Source organism: Hemitrygon akajei, chromosome 12, assembly GCF_048418815.1.
Source record: "Hemitrygon akajei chromosome 12, sHemAka1.3, whole genome shotgun sequence".
Classification (NCBI taxonomy): Eukaryota; Metazoa; Chordata; class Chondrichthyes; order Myliobatiformes; family Dasyatidae; genus Hemitrygon; species Hemitrygon akajei.
This window is the reverse complement of record NC_133135.1, coordinates 8,940,129-8,956,369: the sequence shown is the minus strand read 5'-3', so window position 1 is coordinate 8,956,369 and position 16,241 is coordinate 8,940,129. Positions and strand designations below refer to the sequence as shown.

The 16,241-nt window shown below is 43.0% G+C and overlaps 1 protein-coding gene across 15 annotated transcripts in view; it reads left to right on the top strand.

Moving 5' to 3' along the window:
- adgrl2a (adhesion G protein-coupled receptor L2a) overlaps positions 1 to 16,241 on the top strand; it is an 852,977-nt gene that overhangs the window by 796,308 nt on the left and 40,428 nt on the right. For all 15 annotated transcript variants that reach the window (XM_073062547.1, XM_073062548.1, XM_073062549.1 and 12 more), the window contains 2 exons: positions 1,872 to 2,092; positions 8,686 to 8,752. In XM_073062547.1, coding sequence (XP_072918648.1) covers positions 1,872 to 2,092; positions 8,686 to 8,752 — 288 coding nt within the window. The remainder of the gene's footprint in view (positions 1 to 1,871; positions 2,093 to 8,685; positions 8,753 to 16,241) is intronic.

Below are 16,241 nucleotides of genomic sequence, written 5' to 3'. Positions count from 1 at the left end.
TTTCTCAGTCAAACCATCTAAGTCCCTAATGTATCTGCCTCTACCACCACCTCTGACAGTACGTTCCAGGCATCTGTGTAAAAAAAAACTTACTCTGACATCCCTACCTGAATGTTCTTCCAATCACCTTAACATGACATACACAGATTCTACAGATGCTTGAAATCTGAGCAATACCTCAGAAAGACAGGTTTCATTATCAAGGACCCCCATCAGCATCGTTACCATCAGGAAGGAGGTACAGGAGCATGAGGGCACACACTCAGTGGTTCAGAAAGAGCTTCTTCCCCTCTGAACTCCGATTCCTAAATGGACATTGAACCCATGAACACTACCTCAACAACACAAACAAAATGCTGGTGGAACAACAGCAGGCCAGGCAGCATCTATAGGGAGAAGCACTGTCGACGTTTCGGGCCGAGACCCTTGGAAATCTCCAGCATCTGCAGATTTCCTCATGTTTGAACATTACCTCAATTTATTTTTATATCATTTCAGTTTGTGCAATCTACTTAATATATACATACAATATATATATTGATTTACTTTTTTTCTTTCTCTATTGTCATATATTGCATTGAATGGCTGCTGCTAAGTTAACAAATGTCATGATACATGCCAGTGATAATAAACTTGATTCTGATTCTGATTCTGATGGTGAAATCCAGTACGATGCATACTGTTGTTCCTGATAGAGTCATAGAAAAATATAGCACAGAAACAGGCACTCTAGTGCAGGGCTTCAAACCTGGGGTCCACAGACCCCTCGGTTAATGGTAGGGGTTCATGGCATAAAACAGGTTAGCATATTGGGCCAGGAATAGTAAAGAAGGGTGATGATGAGGGAGGTAGACTCTGTAATGGGTAACCTGAATATCCTTGGAGTCAGGGGAAAAAAAACAGAAACAGGCCCTTCTGCTCAACTTATCCATTCCAACCCTGGTGTTTCCTGAGCAAGTCTGTTTGCCAGCCTTTGGCTCGTGTTCATGGTCCACTCTCACATCGCAATTAAAGATAAAATCACATCAATAATGTAACAAGGTTCAAGACTGTTAAATGTCATTGAACAGGTGTAAAGGAGAACAAAATAATTGTTACTCCGGATCTGATGCAGCACAAAAAAACCACAAAGGATAAAGAACACAGTTATAATAGTAAAATTTACACAATAATATAAATATAAATGCATAAAGTGACTGATGGGAAATAATAAAGTAGTGGTGGAGTTGGTGGCTGAACATCATCAGCCTTCCTTCTTGGGGAAAGGAACTGTTTTTGAGTCTGGTGGTCCTGGTGTGGATGCTTTTTGGCCTCCTCCCTGATGGGGGTGGGACAAACAGTCCATGAGCAAAGTGTGTGGGATCCTTCATAATGTCACTGGCCCCTTTCCTCCACCTTTCTGTATATATGTTCCCGATGCTGGGTACGCTGGTGTCAGTGATGCATTGGGCAGTTTTGACCACCAGCAAGCGATAAACAGACATTCAAAATCTAATAGTTCATATTAAGAACTGGGGAAAGAATTTAACATTATTACAGAGGATGTGGAAAGCCCTCTATCTATTTAACAGCAGAATGTGTAAAAGTAGAGATCGCTCTCACTTTTTTTTGTGCTATTTGCAATAAGCAGACCAGGCCCTTTAAGAAATACCACGAGTTTCTCACATGCAAATCAGGTGTTGTTCCTCTAACCTGCATAGCATTAACTTGACAATCGAGGAGGCCAAGGATAAATATTTTTACGTTTGAATGGGAAGTGGATTTAAAATGCTTGGCCACCAGGATATTTTAGCCAGTGCAGTGGACGGAGTAAAGTTTTCCCAAAGCTCGTGTCATCCTTTAGTTTTGAAAGGGTATCTTTCTTGTTTCAGATCGCCTGCTCCATTTTTGCTGGGGTTCTACATTTCTTCTTCCTGGCTGCCTTCATCTGGATGTGCTTAGAAGGTGTGCAGCTCTATCTGATGCTGGTGGAGGTCTTTGAGAGCGAATACTCTCGGAAAAAATACTTCTACCTCTGCGGCTACCTCATTCCCGCTATTATCGTCGGAGTCTCAGCGGCCATCGACTACAAGAGCTACGGGACGAGGAAAGCGTAAGTTGATCGCTGACGGTTCCATTATTTGCCACTCGGTAGCTTCTGCTGAGTGCGCTGTTTAAGCTAAAGATTACTGTATGCAGAGAAAATAGCAGCAAAATAGCCTGTCAGCCCATCACTAAACTTCAGGTCCCCATCTATACTGGCCTCTGCTCCATGGGCTCTCTCTACACTTTCCGCTGTCTCAATAAAGTAGCCAGCATAATCAAAACCCATCCACCCCGGACATTCCCTCTTCTCCCCTCTCCCATCAGGCAGAAGATACAAAAGATTAAAATACGTACCACCAGGCTAAAGGACAGTTTCTATCGCACTATTATGAGAATAGCAAGTAGTTCCCTAGTATGATAAGGTGGACTTGTCATGGTCTTACACCTTATTGTCTGCATGTACTGCACTTCCTCTGTTGCTGTAGTGCTCTATTCTGCATTCTGGTATTGCTTTTCACTTACTACTTCAATGCACTCACACTTAGAATGAACTTTCGGGACAACCCGCAAAAGAGAGTGACTCACTGGACATGTAACTGCTGGTGGTTGTATGTTTTGTCTGACGATGACAAGAAACCCGTGCAGGAGAGTGTTTAAATGGCGAAAAGCTGTTGCACGGGAACAGTTCCACTCTCTTGACTTTGGAAGTCTGGGCCCAGTGGTACAAACCAGCATCACAACTTCCTTGGTTACAGTGGGTGACTATGACGCCCTCTGTGCCTTGTCATGCCCTGCGCTCTCCATAGACCAGCGCAGAACCACCTTTCTGGCAGATGGATCTCACTGCAGATCCCCTCCTCCAGAGCTGACTTCACAAACTGGAACAGGCAGGTCACTATCTCACCCGGGGTACAAGGCTTCCAGCTACCCTCACCTGGTTTAGCCCGCCTGTTGAAGCAGTGTGCCGGGGTGTGGCTGCTGTCACATGCAAACTACATAGAGCCATAGGTGAGACCAAAGTGTCCCAGAATGGACAATGACAAACCCTTTCACCAGAGGAGCTACCCCTCCCTGGATACCCCGTACAACCCACATGTGACCATAATAAATCAATTACCAATTACTAACAAGAGAAAATCTGCAGATGCTGGAAATCCGAGCAACACACACAAAATCCTTGAGGAGCTCAGCAGGCCAGGCAGCATCTACGGAAAAGAGTAAACAGTCAATGTTTTGGGCTGAGGAATCATCAGGAATCAGAATCAGGTTTTATAACACTGGTGGATGTTGTGAAATTTGTTGCTTTGCAGCAGTGGTACATTACAATACATAATACTAAAAAAAATTTAAAACTATAAATCATAATAAGAAATACGTATATAATTTAAATTAAATAATTAGTGCAAAACTTACTTACTTGCTGTCCTAAACGCCAGTGGCATTATGCGGTATTGCACTCAGATGCAGAAGAATTCTTCACTGCTGTTTCCATCGAAATTTTTTTTTCCACTCGTCAGGGTTGTTAACCCTGAGCTGAATCCCCGAATCTGGAGGATTGGACCACTTTTAGTTTTGCCTCTACCCTTTGACCTGGTTGGCATGGGTGACTCCATCAAGAGTCAAGCACAAAACCCTGACTCCAGCAAACATAGCTCTCCAAGTTATTGAAGCATGCAAGCCACAAAAGCCTACGACAAGGAGGGCCCTTTGGCCCATCTAGTACATGCTGAAACTATTTAAACTGTCTACTCCCATCGACCTGCACTGGGACCATAGTCCTCCTTACCCCTACCATCCATGTACCTACCCAAACTTCTCTTCAATGTTGAAATCGAGCTTGCATGCACCACTTGTGCTGGCAGCTCATTCCACACTCTCAGGACCCTCTGAGTGAAGAAGTTTCCCCCATGTTCCACTTAAACATTTCACCTTTCACTCTTAACCCATGACCTCTTGTTGTAGTCCCACCCAGCCTCAGTGGAAAAAGTCTGCTTGCATTTACCCTATTTAAACCCCTCATAAATTTGTAAACCTCTATCAAATCTCCTCTCAATCTCATACGTTCTCAGGAATTAAAGTCCCAATCTATTCAATCTTTCCCTATAACTCAGGCCCTCGAGACCCGGCAACATCTTGTAAATTTTCTCTATACTCTTTCAACCTGATTTTCATCGTTCATTTGGGGAGGTGACCAAAATGTTGTGGCTCTCCTGGAGATATTAGTGCAAAAAGAGAGGGTGAAAAATAGTGAGGTAATGTTCATGGATTCATTGTCCATTCAGAAATCTGATGACAGAGGGGACAGAGGGGAAGGAGCTGTCCCAAGGATCCAGTTGGAGAGGGAGGTACAGAGGATCAGGGTTTCGAGCTTATTGGTTAGAACTGAGGGTATGATTATATTGAATGTTGAACTGTAATCAATAAACAGTAACCTGACATAGGTATGACTATTGTCCAGGTGATCCAAGGCTGAGTGGAGAGCCAGTGAGATTGCATCCGCTGTAGACCTATTGTGGCAACAGGCAAATTGCAGCAGGTCCTGGTCCTCACTTAGACTGGAGTTGATTCTGGCCTTGACCAACCTTTCAAAGCACTTCATCTCAGCAGATGTGAGAGCCCCCGGGTGTAAGTCATTGAGGCAATTCACTCAGCTCTTCTTGGGCACTGGTGTGATTGTCACCCTATCTCTGATTAACGGTACCAGATTACCCAACCCTCCTGCATCTTTTAGGAATGTGGGAGGTAATAAGACCATAAGACATAGGAGCAGAATTAGGCCACTCAGCCCATCGAGTCTGCCCCACCATTCCATCATGGTTGATCCCAGATGCCACGCAATGACATACATATACCTTCTCACCAAAGCCTTTGATGCCCTGACCAATCAGGAAACTATCAATTTTTGCTTTAAATATACCCATGGACTTGGCCTCCACCACAGTCTGTAGCAGAGCATTCCACAGATGCACTACTCTCTGGCTAAATAAATTTCTCCTTACCTCTGCTCTAAAGGGTTGCCCCTCAATTTTTATGCTGTGCCCTCTAGTTCTGGACAACCCACCATAGGAAACATCCTTTCCACATCCACCCTATCTAGTCCTTTCAATACTCCGTAGGTTTCAATGAGATACCCTGATTTTTCTAAATTCCAGTGAGTACAGGCCCAAAGCTGCCACAAGCCACTCAAATGTTAACCCCTTCATTCCCAGAATCATCCTCGTGAACTCCTCTAGACTTTGTCCAATGACAACACAACCTTTCTGAGATATGGGGCCCAAAGTGTTGACAATATTCCAAGTGCAGCTTGACTAGTGTCTTATAAAGCTTCAGCATTATCTCCTTGTTTTTATATTCTATTCCCCTTGAAATAAATGTCAAACATTGCATTTGCTTTCTTTACCACAGACTCAACCTGTAAATTAATCTTCTGGGTCTCTTGCACAAGGATTCCCAAGTCCCACTGCATCTCTGATGTTTGAACCTTCTCCCCACTTAGGTAATAGTCCGCACTATTGTTCCTTTTACCCAAATGCATTATCATACATTTCCCAGCACCGTATTCCATCTGTCACTTTTTGCCCATTCGTCCAATTTGATGAAATCCTGCTTTAATCGCATTGCTTCCTCAGCACTACCTACCCCTCCAGCTATCTTCGCATCATCCACAAACTTTGTCACAAAGCCATCAATTCCATTATCTAAATCACTGAAAAACAATGTGAAATGTAACAGTACCAATACTGACCCCTGAGGAACTCCACTAGTTAATGGCATCCAACCAGAAAAGGACCTTTCTATTCCCACTGGCCATCTCCTGCCTGTCAGGCATTCCGCTATCCATGCCAGTATCTTTCCTGTAATGCCACGGGACTTTTTCTTGTTAAGCATCCCCATGTGCAGCAACTTATCAAAAGCCTTCTGAGAATCCAAATAAATGACATCCACTGCCTCTCCTTTGTCCACCCTGCTTGTTGCTTCCTCAAAGAACTCTAACAGATTTGTCAGGCAAAATTTTCCTTTACAGAAATCGTGCTGACTTTGACTTATTTTATCATCCATCTCCAAGTACCCCGAAACCTCAGCCTTAATAGTAGACTCCAACACTTTCTCAACCACTGACCACTGAGGTTAGGCTAAATGGCTAATAATTTCCTTTGTTTTGCCGCCCGCCCCCCCCCCACCCCCAACCTTCTTAGGGAGTGGAGTGATATTTGCAATTTTCCATTCCTCCAGAACCATGCCAGAATCAAGTGATTCTTGAAAGATCATGACCAATGCATTTGCTCTCTCTTCAGCAACCTCTCTCAGAACTCTGAGATGTAGTCCATCTGGTCCAAGTGACTTATCCACCCTAAGACCTTTTAATTTACCTAACACCTTTACCTTTGTAATAGCAATGTCACTCACTCCTGCTCCCTGACACTCACAGACCTCTGGCACAACGCTAGTGTCTTCCACAGTGAAGACAGATGCAAAGTGCTTATTAAGTTCATCTGCCATTTCTTTGTTCCCCAAGTACTACCTCATCAGCATCATTTTCCAGTGGCCCAATATCAACTCTCATCTCTCTTTTACTCTTTATATAACTGAAAAATCATTCAGTATCCTGTTTCATATTATTGGCTAGCTTGCCCTCATATTTCATCTTTTCCCTTCATACGGTTTTTTTTAGTTGTCTTTTGTTGGATTGTAAAAACTTCGTAATCATTCGACTTCCCACTCACTTTTGCTACACTATGTGACCTTTCTTTGGTTTTTATGCAGTCCTTAACTTCCCTTGTCAGCCACGATTGCCTACTCTTGCCATTTGTGAACAACTTCTTCCGCGAGACATATCTATCCTGCACCTTGTGAATTATTCCCCAAAACTTCAGCCACCTCTGCTCTGCCGTCATCTGAGTCCAAACGTGGTCACAGAGGGAACATGCAAATTCCACACACTGTGCAGTGTCAGAGTTGATATCTTTAGAGAAATGGATTTCAGGGAATATTTTGAAACTTTAGAAACCCACGGATCCAGTGGATTTCATTCCATGATCAGAATTCTTTGGTTACCTGATTTAGTGGAGACGTTTAAGAGACCATTAGATTGGCACGTGGATGGAAAATAATGAAGGCTTATGGGCTTTATAGAGGGAAGGGTTAGATTGATTTTGGAGTAGGTTTATATGTGCTAGCACTACATGATGGGCTGAAGGGCCTGTACTGTGTTGTACAGCAGTGTACAATACTTTCAGGTACATATATGTAGCTAGGAATTTTGCTCAGTACTGTAGTAATTTTATGTATTGTACTGTAGTAATTTTATATATTGCACTGTACTGCTGCAGCAAAAGAAAACATATTTCATGACATATGTGAGTGATGATAAACCTAATTCTGATGAAGGTCTCTGTTGTGGACTGAGAGTGGGAATGGGGCCAGGTGAGGGGAATCACGGTTGGGCAAATGGAAAGGGGGAGGGGAGGGATGCACCAGAGATTCATTCTGTAATGATCAATCAACCAAATGTTTGGAATCAAATGACCTTGCCTGGTGTCTCAGGACTGGATGAGTCTGCACCCAAGCCATCACACACCTCTGGCACTCCTTCTCTGCCACCTGTTCCACACCCCTCCCTCAGCATTCCACCCTCACCATTCCCAACATCCTTTGCTCTCTGCTTCACATTCACAAATACAGTACTGTGCAATAGTCAGGCACACACAGAAAATGTTAGAGGAACTCAGCAGGTCAGGCAGCGTCTATGGAAAGAAATGAACAGTCAACATTTCGGGCCAATACCCTTCATCAGTTCCTCTAACATTTGTGTTTGTGTTGCCTTGGATTTCCAGTATTTGCAGATTTTCTCATCTTTGGAATAGTCTTGGGTGTCCTCACTATATATATGTGCCAAAGATCTTTGCACTAAAACTGTTCTGTTGTTCTAAAACTGACTGCATTGACTTGATGCATAAATGAAACCTACAGATCGGATCCCAACATTGCCACAAGCCTGTGTTATTGCAGAGGGTTCCATCTCTAAGTAGGCTGATATTTTGAGGACCACGAGGACCTTCTGTAATCACAGAGTCACTAATTACATAAAAGTACATCATTCAAGCTAGTTCTTGCCTCTATTCCCCTGTTCTTTCTCTGCCGTGTTTGGTAATTTATTTCCTTCAAGTGGCTATCTAATTCGCTCATGAAATCATTGATCATCTCTGTTTCTGCAATTTCCACCCCACCACCCTGTGAGGCGAGTTCCAGGTCATCACCACTCAAGGCATCCAATATTTCTGATTCATGGCCCTCACTGGAGACACAAAAACCTGCAGATGCTGGAATCTGGAGAATCACGCAAAGCACTGGAGGAACTCAGTGGGTCAGGCAGTATCTGTGAAAGGTAAATGGACAGTCCTGAAACAATAACTGTCCATTTCCCTCCATAGATGCTGCCTGACCCACTGAGTTCCTGCAGCATTTTGTGTATTACTTTATACCCTCACTGTTTCTTTTATCCCCAACCCTTAAATCATTTCCCCTTAATCCTTCGTACATGAATTAATGAGAACACCTGCCTTACTTCAGCCCATCAAGCTGAACACCAGCTAGCTAGTAAATGGAAATTTCCTCAAGTATGGATTCTATACTCAATGCACATCTGTCCTCTCCCTCCAGTTGCTGGCTCAGGAACGATAATCATTTCATCTGGAGTTTCATTGGACCAGTTACGTTCATCATTGTGGTAAGACATTTTTTTTTGCTGATGCCATTTCTTTTTTCTAGCTTGTGATATGTTTTGCTGGTCACGTTTGGAACAGTTGAGTTGGTGTCCTGGGACTCTGTTAAGCCTGAAACAATAGGCTATGTCAGCACAGAGCTCATAGGAAAGGAAGAAGACTTTCAACACGCATTAATAGAGGGTGTGGTGTGCTTGACATTACACCAACGTGCTGATTGACACTTCCATCTGCCATCAAACTGATGTCTGTATGTTCTTGTATTAACGGGTCATTATGTACAGTGTAATGTAAGCCAGGAAACTGAGCTAATAACACCAAGGTCCTATTTTTTTTCAATAAAATCCCAAAGCTCAAATATATTTTGGCAACAACAAGTGTGAAGTTCATGCTATGCTATGCAATGGCTACACAGGTTGATGGGGTGGTTAAGAAGGCATAGGACATGTTTGTCTTTATTTGTTGAGGCATTGAATTCAAAAGTCAGGAAGTTATGTTGCAGCTTTACAAAACTCTAGTTAGGCCACATCTGGAGTATTGCATACAGTTCTGGTCGCCCCGTTACAGGAAGGATGACGAGGCTTTGGAGAGGGTGCAGAAAAGGTTCACCAGGATGTCGCCTGGATTAGAGGGCGTGTACTTTAACGAGAGGTCGAACAAACTTGAGTTGTTTAACCCACCTATTTAACCCAAATGTAATTACGAGGACAATTTATAATGACCAATTAATGTACTAACCGGTACGTTTTTGGACTGTGGGAGGAAACCAGAGCACCCAAAGGAATCCCATGTGCTCATGGGGAGTAATGTACAAACTCCTTACTGATGACATCTGAATTGAACTCCGAACTCCAGCGCCCCCAGCTTTAATAACGTTGCACTGCTAAGCTACGGTGGCACCCTTTGTCTGTGTGCAGTGTTATGTTTTGCAACTTCAAAACATGAAACTAATTTAACAAAAGACACAAGAGTCAAACATGCGGGTCCAACTTCATGGTTACTTTAAGCAAGGTGCACATATCACGAGGTAGCATGATGCCATATGCAGTTCACATATTTATATGTATAACTCATTATGAATTAAGTGAACAAGAATGCTTAATCAACCAATATATACCCAAGATTGCTCAAATATTACTGAAATAGTAAATACACAACATGGTGTGTGTGTGAGAGACCTTGCTGTCCACAAACCGCCGTCTGTAATCCTCACGTTACAACAGAGACGACATTTTCAGAAAGTAATGGTGGTACGATAGCATAGTAGTTAATAAAACACCTTACAGTACCAGCAGCCCCAGTTCAATTCCCATTGCTGCCTGTAAGGAGATAGTACATTCTCCCTGTGTCCGTGTGGGTTTCCTCTGTGTAGTCTGGTGTCCGGTTTCCTTCCACAGTCCAAAGACGAACCAACTGGTAGGTTAACTGAACATTGCAAATTGTCCTGTGATTAGTCTAGGGTTAAACTGAGAGCTTGCTGGGCGACACACCTTGAAGGGCCAAAAGGGCCTATTCTGCGTTGTATCTCAATAAATAAATGAAAAACAAAAGACTCGAAGAGCTGAGAGCTTCCTGGAAGGTTCTCAATGCCTCCTTTCATTTAGTGAATCCCAAATTATAAAATATCATAAAATATCTCTGGCAATGCGCTTAAAAACCATTCCCATCTCCCCCACCGCACACTTCCCAAATATTCATGACTCTGAGTTCATCTCCGACTACCAACAAAAGCACAATTATATCAGCTTCCTTTGAACCTCTTGGAAGGTTATCATACACATGAAGAGAGCCAAGTGCATGTAATGAGTATTGGGGAACCATTAGTATGCCTGAAATGCTTTAATGAAAGCTCGGATTATGACATGTCAACAACCGTACTTATCACTCGGACAGCTCCATCCGCACCTTATTTAATTTGGTTCATTCAGAGTTCAACCTCTCACACATGCCTTTCTTCTGAGGTCGTTTGGGTGGTCCATTGGTCCCAGAGTGAACTGAATGAGCTCTCTTTGCCTGGTTGGCAGTGAACACCTCTCAGGCATGAGCCGAGCTCTTTCACAGGACGACACACATCCATGCTGGCTCAGGGTAGTGAGCTTGGTTCACTACAGCTACTTCACAATCCTATCTTGCTGTTCTCATAGTCATAGAGCACAGAAGCAGGCCATTTGGCCCATCTAATCTGTGTTGGCCTGGTTTTCCACCTAGACTCATTTCTCTGCACTCGGACCATAGCCTTCCATACCCCTCTCATCCATGTACTTATCCAAACTTCTCTTAAATGTTATATTTGAACCCTCAGCTACCAGTTCCCCTGGCAGTTCATTCCACACTCTAAACACCCTCCAAGTGAAGAAGTTTTACCTCAACCTTTCACCTTAAACCTATGTCCTCTAGTTCTTGTTTTACCCAACCTCAGTGGATAAAGGCTGTTTGTCCTACCTATAACCCTCATAATTTTGTATACCTCTATCAAATCACCCCTCATTTTCCTGCACTCCAAGGAATAAAAGCCTAGCTTATTTCATCATTCCCTGGCCTGAAGTCTTGGCAACATCCTTGTAAACTCTCTCTGTACTCTTTCAATATTATTGATATATCTCCTTTAGGCAGGACACCAGAATCGCATATAGAACTCAAAATTCAGCTTTACAAGCGACTTATACATCTTCAATGTAGCATCCCTGCTGCTGAATGCCCTGCTTTATGAAGGCCAGTATATCCCATTGTATCCACAGGTCCTATGACATGGAGTTTGAACTCTGAGGTAGATCTGACTTGACTGGTCAACTTGATGGTTTTAAGATCCATGCCAGTAATCAGAGATCCGCTGAACTCTTCAATCTGTAGCACTAAAGGAAAGGAAAATAATGACTCAGTTGTTCTTGGCTGTGAGTTCAAACGGTTTCTTGTTTACCAGGGTGTCATACAGGATGGATTGATCTCAATGCATTCAGCCTGATGATTGTTATAAGTTCCTGCCCTCAATGCTGGCTGACTCCAATTCTGGCTTCACCTCCTCCCCACCTTTGTAATTTTGCAGTAACATACACAAAATATTGGAGGAACTCAAGCGGTCAGGCAGTTCCTTGGAGGGGAATAAACAGTCAACGTTTTGGGCTGAGACCTGTCATCAGGACCAGCAAGGAAAGGGGAAGAAGCCAGAAAGTTCCTCCAGCATTTTGTATGCATCTGTCTCTGGTTTTCTGGCATTTGGTGTTTACAAATATTCTGAAATCGGATTTATTATCACTGACGTATGACGTGAAGTTTGTTGTTTTGTGGCCACAGTACAGTGCCATGGCGTAAAAATTGCCACGGTGAGTCTGTGGAACTCATTGCCATAGACAGCTGTGGAGGCCGAGTCATTGTGTGTATTTAAAGCAGAGGGTGATCATCATCATCATTTATTTATGTGCCCTGTCGTATGACATCGGCGATCATGGCTTTTCCATGGCTGTGATTGCTCTTGACAAAGTTTTCTACAAAAGTGTTTTGCCACTGCCGCCTTCTGGGCAGTGTCTCTACAAGATGGGTGACTCCAGCCATTATCAATACTCTTCGGAGATTGTCCGCCCGGGGTCACGTAACCAGGACTTGTGATATGCACCAGCTGTCCGTACGACCTGTTCCCATGATTTCACGTGACCCTGATTTGGGGGGGAGGCTAAGAAGGTGCTACACCTTCCCCAACAGTAACATGCAAGCTAGTGGAGGGAAAGGGTACCTGGTACCTCCTTTGGTAAAGACGTATATTCACCCCAACACTCCGGAGGTTGATAGGTTCTTGATAAGTCAGAGCATCAATGGTGACGGGAAGAAAGCAGGAGAATGGGGTTGAGAGGACTAATAACTCAGCCATGACCGATTGGTAGAGCAGACTTGATGGGTCATTGGCCTAATTCTTGCTTATGGTCCAAAATAAGTTAAATAGTCAAAAGAAATTAATCATCAAGCGCTCATGTGTTGATGTATCATTCAGAAATCTGATGGTGCAGGGGAAGTAACTTCCTAAATCATAGAGTGTCTGCCTGTCCCTCCACCCTGGTGGTACTAGGAGAAGGGGGCATGTACTGGATGGTGCGAGTCCTGAATGAGGGGGCCTCATCCTGACCAGTCATTATCTTTCAGGATGAAGGAGTAAATTGAATTCAACATTGCCAATGTCTCAGTTGGACTTCCTATGATTCAGTCATTCTCCACCGACAGTTTCATTTCAACTGTCAGATTGATCTTAGAGTAGGTAAAAAGTCACAGAACCAAGGGCCAAAGGATCTGTACTATGCTGTACTGTTCTATGTTCCATGTGACATAATAAACCAGCTACCATTTTACCAACCACTGTTGTCCATCTCAGGAAATTGTTTTCCACCACCCTTTTGCCCTCAGTGGCCACTTTATTACATGCAGGAGTGGAACTGAAAAAAAAAAGGTGTAAAGGCCACAATGAGGTAGATTGGGAGATCAAAAGTTCGTCTTTTAGCAATTGTGAGGTCCACTCAAGAATCTGATAACAGTGGGATAGAAACTGCCCTTGAGCCTGGTTGTAGGTGTTGTGCTGTGGAGGTTTTGTACCTTGGGAGGTGGTTGTAGAAAGAATGTCCAGGGTCAAAGTCCATAATTTTGTTTACTGTTTTTCTGAATCAGCAAGGAAGTGTAGACTGAATCGATGGATGGGGGAATCTGTTTTCATGATGGACTGGGCTGTGCCCAAAATTCTCTGTAATTTCTTACAGTTGTACAATCTGAAAGGAGTTGTTTAAACATGGGTGAGAGTAGGGATAACAGAGAAATACACTCAGTGGCCGCTTTAGTAGAAAGCTCCTGTATCTAATGAGGAGGCCACTGAGTGTATGTTCATGGTCTTCTGTTACTGTAGCCCATATTCTTCTATGTTCAATGTGTTGTGCATTCAGAGATGCTCCTTTGTGCTTTCCTGTCAACTTGAACCAGTGTGGCTAATCTCCTCTGACCTCCCTCATTAACAAGGAGTTTTCACCTACAGGATTGCTGCTCACTGGATGCTTGTTTTTGTTTCTTGCACCATTCTCTGCAAACTCTAGAGGTTGTTGTGTGTGAAAATCCCAGGAGATCAGCAGTTACTGAGATACTCAAACCTCCCCATCTGGCACCAACAGTCATTCCACAGTCAGAGTCACTTAGATCACATTTCTTTTCTCATTCTGATGTTCGGTCTGAACAATTGAACCTCTTGAACATGTCTGCATGCTTTTATGTATTGAATTGCTGCCACATGATTGGCTGATTAGATACTTCCATTAATGAGAAGGTATAAAGTTGTACCGAATAATTTGGCCACTAAGTGTAGACTGAGAGCTTCATTTTGTTCTTTGTTCTGAAGTTCATGTTTGTCTATTCCCCCCTTCACTGTGTACTCAGTGAATGAATGAATGAACTGCCATCTCTCCCCTGGCCCATGAGTGTTCTACCATTGCAAATCCCCTTCCTAAGATGTTTACTGTAGATGCATTCAAGTCAGTGACCTCCCTTCTGTGCAAAAGCAGTAATCTATCACGAACTAACTGGTTTTCAGAACATTCTTTCTGGTAATATTGATTTGAAAGTGAAAATAAATGTGTCAAATCACTGCCCCTTCAGCTGTTGTGTACTTAATATTTAATAACTCCATTTCTCATTTGAAGTTCTAGCACCGTATTAAAACCATGTGATCAGAATAAGCTGAGTTCCCTCAGGCAGTTTATAGACAAAGAAAGTTCAATTTTTTTTTCCTTTTCTTCTTTCCAACCTTACCCTGTTCAATAAAAAGCTAAACCATTGAAAAGTTTGAGCTGGAAACATAAGGTAAGGGAGAGCATTCAGCGTCTAGGGCCTGTTCTGTTGTTCACTTAGACCTAAGCTAATCTGAAACTCAATGCTTTGACCTGCTTTGGTTTGATTTCCCGAGTGACTCCCTTACACAAAAACTTATCGTTCTCAGTTTTAAACATTTTGATTTTATATCCAGACTCAACGCCTGAAACTTCCACGTGGTTATTTATTTATTTTGAGATACAACACAGAACAGGCCCAACGAGCCGCACCACACACCTATCACCGATTTAACCCCAGCCTAATCAAAAGCCAATAGGCCCAAAGCCGCACCGCCCAGCAACCCACACTTTGAACCCTAGCCGATTAACCTACTAACTGGTACATCTTTGGACTGTGGGAAGAAACCAGAGCACCTGGAGGAAATCCATACTGGGAGAATGTACTAACTCCTTACAGACGGTGCCGGAATTGAACTCCAAACTCCAGAACAGCTCAAGCTGTAATAGCTCCCCTCTAACTTCTATATCATACTATATCTAAACTCAAGTCAATCCTTGTTCCGGCATCTACTCCCTTCCTCTCCAGTTCTGATGAAGGGTTTCGGCCCGAAACTGTGTCCCTTTATTCCTCTCTGTAGAAGCTGCCTGACTTGCTGAGATCCCCCAGTATTTTGGTGTGTCAAGTTGAGTTTCTTGTTATAGGAGTGAAGGGTTAGATTAATATTAAACTAGTTTAAAAGGACATTACACATAGTGGGCCAAAGGGCCTGTTCTGTGCTGTACTGGTCTATGTTCTACATGTATGTACAGATGAAATGAAAAAATTACTTGCAACAGCATCACAGACACAAGCACCAGAGGCACAATATTCACAAGAGAAACACGAATTTAACTTAAACTATACCCAATTTTTCCAAGAAATTTCAAAGTTCAGTTTAAATTTATTATCAAAGTACATCTATGTCACTACATACTACCCTGATATTCATTGTCGTGGGCATATTCAAGAAGCGCATTAGAATCAATGAAAAATCTCACCCAACTAGACAGACAAACAGCCAATATACAGAAGACAACAGACTGTGCAAATACAAAAAGAAAAAAAACAGAAATAATAATAAGTAAGCAATAATCATTCAGAACATCAGATAAAGAGTCCTTACAAGTGAGTCCACTGGTTGTGGGAACAGTTGAGTGAGTGAAGTTATCACATCAGGTTTTAGAGCCTAATGGTTGAGGCCTGAACCTGGTGATGTGGGGCCACAATTAAAACAAAAACAGCAGGCAACATCCTTTGTAGTGTAAAGTGGTCATAGTGTTGCTAACAGTAATTATAAGGGTCGTACGGGTTATTTCAAGAGACAAATGGTTGAAGGGAAGGAGCTGTGTGTTGTGGGACTTCAGGCTTCAGTAGCTCCTGCCCATTGTAGCAGTGCCCGGATGGTGGGGGTTTAGAGGTCGATATGGAAAGAGTACCGCAAGGGTTCCCAACCTGGGGTCCATGAAACCCTTGCTTAATTGTATTGGTCCATGGCGTAAAAGAGGTTGAGTATAGAGTTTAAAATTCCAGTTCCCATGATGTGAAGCAGTGTTCACTGATATTATCACTTAGCAGTCACACACCAATCGGATGCAGTTCAGAGAAGGCTGTGTTGGTTGATTAATTAGATGAGGTAACTTTGTTATGAGGAAAGGCTGATCT